Genomic DNA, 5,172 nt, shown 5'->3' on the forward strand with positions numbered 1-5,172 from the left:
AGCTGCGTTTCGGCGCGACTCTACATGTACACGATCACGCTGACTACAAGTGCTACTATCAAGAGCCAGCCACAAGTGTCTGCAGATCTCGTTCGGGGGAGGGGGTGTCAGGGTCGAACTAGGGGTGGAATGGAATGCCGCTTCAAAGGGAAAGAGAGGACAGAATAACATTCCGCTTCAGAAAGAGCAAAGATTATTTCAGTTTCTCCGGCTGCGGATCACGATAGGGGGCATGCACCCCTAAAAACTGGGTTCTTTGATCAAGAACAATGTCTACTTGATCAAAGACAAGCAGTGCAAATGTATTCTATTTGATCATAGTACTCTGTTTTTGACAGTGTGCGGGCAACATACTGTACTACTGATACTAGTGCCACTGCTACTCACCCACAGCCATGGCAGCAGCAGCCGGCGCCCGCAGGCCAGTCAAACTAATGCTTGGCGACCCATGACCCATGGACTCATGGGACTGCGAAATGGGGGGCGGGGGATGGACACCACGTCAGGCTATACTGCGGCCCGCCACGCCACGCCACGGCCCCGGGGGACGTTGGGCCCGGGGCCCGGGGCTGCAGGACAGGTGTATGGTCAGCGCCTGCTGATGGCCCTGGGTTTATTGGATAGAGCCACACGTCACACAACCACAGGGGCATTGTCAGCCCATAGGCCGCGGCCGGCAGGAGATATACGCCCCGAGCTTTGCGCCATTCCCAGCCCGACAGTGGCACACGTTGCGGTACAATAATGTGGCGTTTCCAAACAGCGGGGCAAACAAAGTGTTTTCACTGCCGACGCAGCAGCAGCTGCTCACCCCACGAAGAGCGCTGCTCTGCAGACGCATGAAACATTCATACCATTTGCGCCCGCCTTATCTGTTGTAATGCCTGGCCTCTCCCTCATTTCCTCTCGGGGAGCTCACCGTCGAGGAGGAAGAGGTGGAAGTGGCCACGGGGGCAGGAGCCAACGGGAACCAACGCGGCCTCGCGCTTTAATAAGTAATATCTCGGACTCGTTGAACTCGCCGCCGTTTACAACAACCCTGGTCGAGTCTGCCGCGGAGGGCGCGGCCCGTCGCCTTGTGTGTAGTCGCGTCCCTACCCTCCCCGCGGGGTCCCGTCTTTGATTCGGTGGCGCTTTTGCTCCTCTTTGCCCCGCTTTGCTCCGCCTTTGCCCTACTTCGCCCCGCTATGCCCCCGCCACCAACAGCCCGCCCTGCCAGCCGGCAAACGCGCCATTAGTTGTCGTGGAGCATCACTTCCCGTGGGGGGAGGAGGGCGCCCCGCACCGCCCCACCGACCGGAGTGATGAGGAGGGATGTGAGTGACAGCGAGCGAGACGGAAAGGAGGAAGTGTGCGGTAAGGGGGGAGGGGGCATAAAAAGTACGCCGGCCTCCTCGTGACGGTGTTGTGGTGCACCTGTTGCAGGCCTCGTCCGCCCAGCGCGCAATGTCCGCCCCGGCCCGTGATGCCCCGCTGCTCCGGCCGGCGGGGCCGCGCCCGCACCCCTGGGACTGCTCCGAGCCTGCGCCAAGCCTGCGCCAAGCCTGCACCAAGCCCGCACCGAACCCGCGCTGAGCCCACGCCGAGCCCGCGCCGAGCTTGCGCTGAGCTGAGCGGCGCCCCGAGCCTCTATGCCACCCTATGGCGCTTCCGACCCGGGGCCCCCCGCCTCTGACTACAGCCAGGTAAGTGTAATCGACCAAAACTTTAGGGATTTGTCATGAGACGTGTTTTACCCGTTGAAGCGGAGCCGCACTGGAGATCTTGGCGGCTTATTACGAGCGGTAAGCTCATTTCAGGAAGTAAATGTTTTTTCCCGCAGCTCCTCTTCAAAGTTGCACAATCAAAGAGGCCATACTATGTCCGTAAACACTGAAAAATAGATTTTACCCCTGCACAAGTTTTACACGCTTGCAATTGTTCATACCGCTCCCACTCGGTGTCTGTGATCTGCGAAGAGACGGATTTTATTATTATTATTTTTTTTTTTGCACGGTGTCACGCGTGTCCGTGGCAGCTGACACCTGGACACTGGACGTGCGTCCGGTTCAGGCGTAAATCGGTGTCGGGCATAAAAGAATAACCCCACCTCCCAACCGTCGCGCCGGCTGTGTGGTCGCGGTAAGCGTGTGCTTCGGATCAGCTCGTTGTTCTGTTTTCCCCGAAACGCCCGCCCCTCTGCTCGCTCCGTGCGCCCCCAACCCCTGCAGTGCGGAGGGGGCGGGGCGAGTCCAACGCCAGGCCGCCAGGCCCCAAGCGGCGAAGCTAATCGCCGACTGTAGCCGCGAAATTAGCAAATGTATCCCAACGCTGGACCGGCCGCCGGACCAACGCACGGCGGGGCGCAAAGCCAATATGGATCACCAGCGTTGCGTTAATGAACTTCACGTCGAAATAAGCAAAATGTGGCACACATGGCCCGTCATAGCCATCGTATTTGTGACGGAACACCTCGGCGAATTCATGACCGAGTCTACATCGGGTGCGGCGGCGGCGTGTGCTCCGTTGGGTCCTGCTCGTTTTAAAATAGCCTGATAGCTGCACACATCTACCTTCGCGTGGCCGCTGTTTGGAAAGCGATATGGCTGCGCAGCGGTCCACGGCGGGGCGGGGCGGGGCGGGGCGCGGTGGGGTCGGGCTGCCGGGTTATTGGCAGTGAGTGATGGCTGTGTTTGTTCGGCAGAAGATCAAGCGCCGGGTCGGGTCGGGGGGAGGGAGGGCCAGCAGCGAGTCCCCTGTATGTGGACCGCCATGCGCCGGCGTGTTGACTTGTTTCCAGTGGGGGGCACAGTCGCGCGCACAGTAAAGGCTGAGGTCAGAGATTGAAAATTGAATCGCCAGCAAAAGAGGAAAACCGACCAGCAGTGATGGAAAGCTAATAGCCAAGCCAGGAACGACCAATTTTCCCAGATTCTTTTTCTGAACGTAGCATGTTTGGTATTCCCAACATGTGCCAGTATGTAAGTGTAGAGCTGCGTTTCGGCGCGACTCTACATGTACACGATCACGCTGACCACAAGTGCTACTATCAAGAGCCAGCCACAAGTGTCTGCAGATCTCGTTCGAACTCCGCTAGAGTCTTTGCTTCTGCTGGCCGACCCCGAGTGCTACTAACGAGAGCCAGCCACAAGTGTCACACAGCTTCAGCTCCAATTGGAGTTAACTCCCCGACTGATCCCAGAGCTTCGGGTTCCCCGGCTTGGCTTATAAGGGCTGCTGCTGACTTCCCCTACCCTTTGCTGGTGCCGTGCGGAACAGCGCGTCACACTTCGGGAAGCTCCCCCGCCCTACCCGGCCGGCCACACCGATAAGCCCTCTCCAGCGTCCGCCCGGCGTCCAGTTGGGTGCACTCGCACTCGAGAGCTGATAACACTTCGCGTAAGTAACATGTAGAGTCGCGCCGAAGCGCAGCTCTACAGTAAGTGCAGACAACTACCATGGACCACATACGCTCACTTCATCTTCCCGTTCCTCCACCACCATCCCACTACCACAATTCCTTTTGTTCCACATCGCACCTTCTTGCACGACGTGTCCGTTTGATTCCTGTGAAATGTGAGGGCTCCGTGTCATGCTACCCAAGGACCGAGACGCCGCGCCTCGTGCGACAGCGCCGTGCTTTTAGCCGTGTCCCCCGTCGTACTGTAGTGATCATCCAGAAAGTACCTACGTCATTCGCCGTTAGGAAATTGTCAAAATTGCAGCCAGAACAGCTCCCGTAACGCCTGATGGGTAGGCAACATCTTGCCGAAAGTACATGCGTACACTGCGGGGTGGCCTACCCTGAGTCTCGCAGGCGTCGAGCTCCCGTACTGGGCCGAGTAAGTACATCTGAGCTGTGAGCTGCGCCTCGAGCCGTGCCCAGCAGGGTCCCAGCCGTGCCTTGAGCCGTGCCTCGAGTCGAGCCGTGCCCACAGGGTGCCAGCCGTGTCTCGAGCCGTGCCCAGGGTGCCAGCCGTGCTTCGAGCCGTGCCTCGAGCCGTGCCCAGGGTGCCAGCCGTGCCCAGGGTGCCAGCCGTGCTTCGAGCCGTGCCTCGAGCCGTGCCCAGGGTGCCAGCCGTGCCTCGAGCCGTGCCTCGAGGCATGCCTCGAGCCGTGCCTCGAGCCGAGCCGTGCCCACAGGGTGCCAGCAGTGTCTCGACCCGTGCCTAGGGTGCCAGCCGTGCCCAGGGTGCCAGCCGTGCTTTGAGTTGTGCCCAGGGTGCCAACCGTGCCTCGAGCCGTGCCCACAGGCGTGCCAGCCGTGGAGCCAGGACCACCACTTAATGACGGGCGTGCGAGCACAACCTGGCGTGAGACGTAAGTCAACGATAAATCGCCGGCCTAACGCGTGGCTCGGCCCGGCCCGAGGCCCGGCCCCAGCTCCTCCTCGGCGCCCTCCTCCACTCCCCCGGGCGCGTAACTCATCCCCCTTCCCACGTTCCAGCTGACTGGCTTAAGAAGGGGATGGATGCGGAAGAGTAGAAGCAGTGTGGGAGGGGGAGGGGAGGAAGGGAAGTGCGATCGTACTACACACTCATGTGACGCGAGTGGGCTGACGATGATAGCGTGCAATTTTATTTATTATCGTTTCGTTTCTAAGAGTTATAGGATCGGAAGGCACGAAAGCCTTTGGGACGCTGCTACAGTGCAGTAGTATTACATAAGTTCACAGCCCCTCTACGACCCTATCCATTCCCTGTTGGAGTCATGAAACGCCCATATTTTCAAAACCGCGAATCTTACTTCACTCTTCACTACTGAACTGCTGGCCCCAGTCGCGTACATATCCTTGAATACTGTATAGTGGAACTACAAGAAAGATGGGTTTTTTTTCTCTAGGGGCAAGAGAGGGAGGGCGTGCTGGTGTTTTATGCCCTTTCTTATATGTGAGGCGGACCGCATAGGATGCTGCTGGTAAATCTGTGTTCCTGAACTACTTACCTCCCCTCTCCCCTCAGACCCTCATAGTCGGGCACTGCTGCAAGAGAAGCAAAAGAGAAAAAAACTTTTCGCTTTTTACGGTCAATCCTGTGTCCAGTTGATGTTCAGCCGAGGGCAGTTTATGGCGCTCATTTTATGGACGCAGGCTCGTGGCCGCTGCCGACGGATGGCCCGGAGGGCCGCAAGCAAAGCCCCGCGCCCCGCCTGCTCACTGCGGCTGGACTTCCCTCCTCTGGAATCCTCCCGACT

General features: G+C 58.9%; 1 protein-coding gene across 1 annotated transcript in view; it reads left to right on the forward strand.

Annotated features, from left to right (window-relative positions):
• LOC113217036 (adenylyl cyclase 78C-like) overlaps positions 1–5,172 on the forward strand; it is an 87,658-nt gene that overhangs the window by 23,298 nt on the left and 59,188 nt on the right. The window contains exon 2 of the mRNA XM_052264010.1: positions 1,426–1,685. Within this exon, the coding sequence (XP_052119970.1) occupies positions 1,632–1,685 (54 nt within the window). The 5' untranslated portion in view covers positions 1,426–1,631. The remainder of the gene's footprint in view (positions 1–1,425; positions 1,686–5,172) is intronic.

This window comes from Frankliniella occidentalis, unplaced genomic scaffold (assembly GCF_000697945.3).
Source record: "Frankliniella occidentalis isolate FOCC.00 unplaced genomic scaffold, Focc_3.1 Scaffold15, whole genome shotgun sequence".
Classification (NCBI taxonomy): Eukaryota; Metazoa; Arthropoda; class Insecta; order Thysanoptera; family Thripidae; genus Frankliniella; species Frankliniella occidentalis.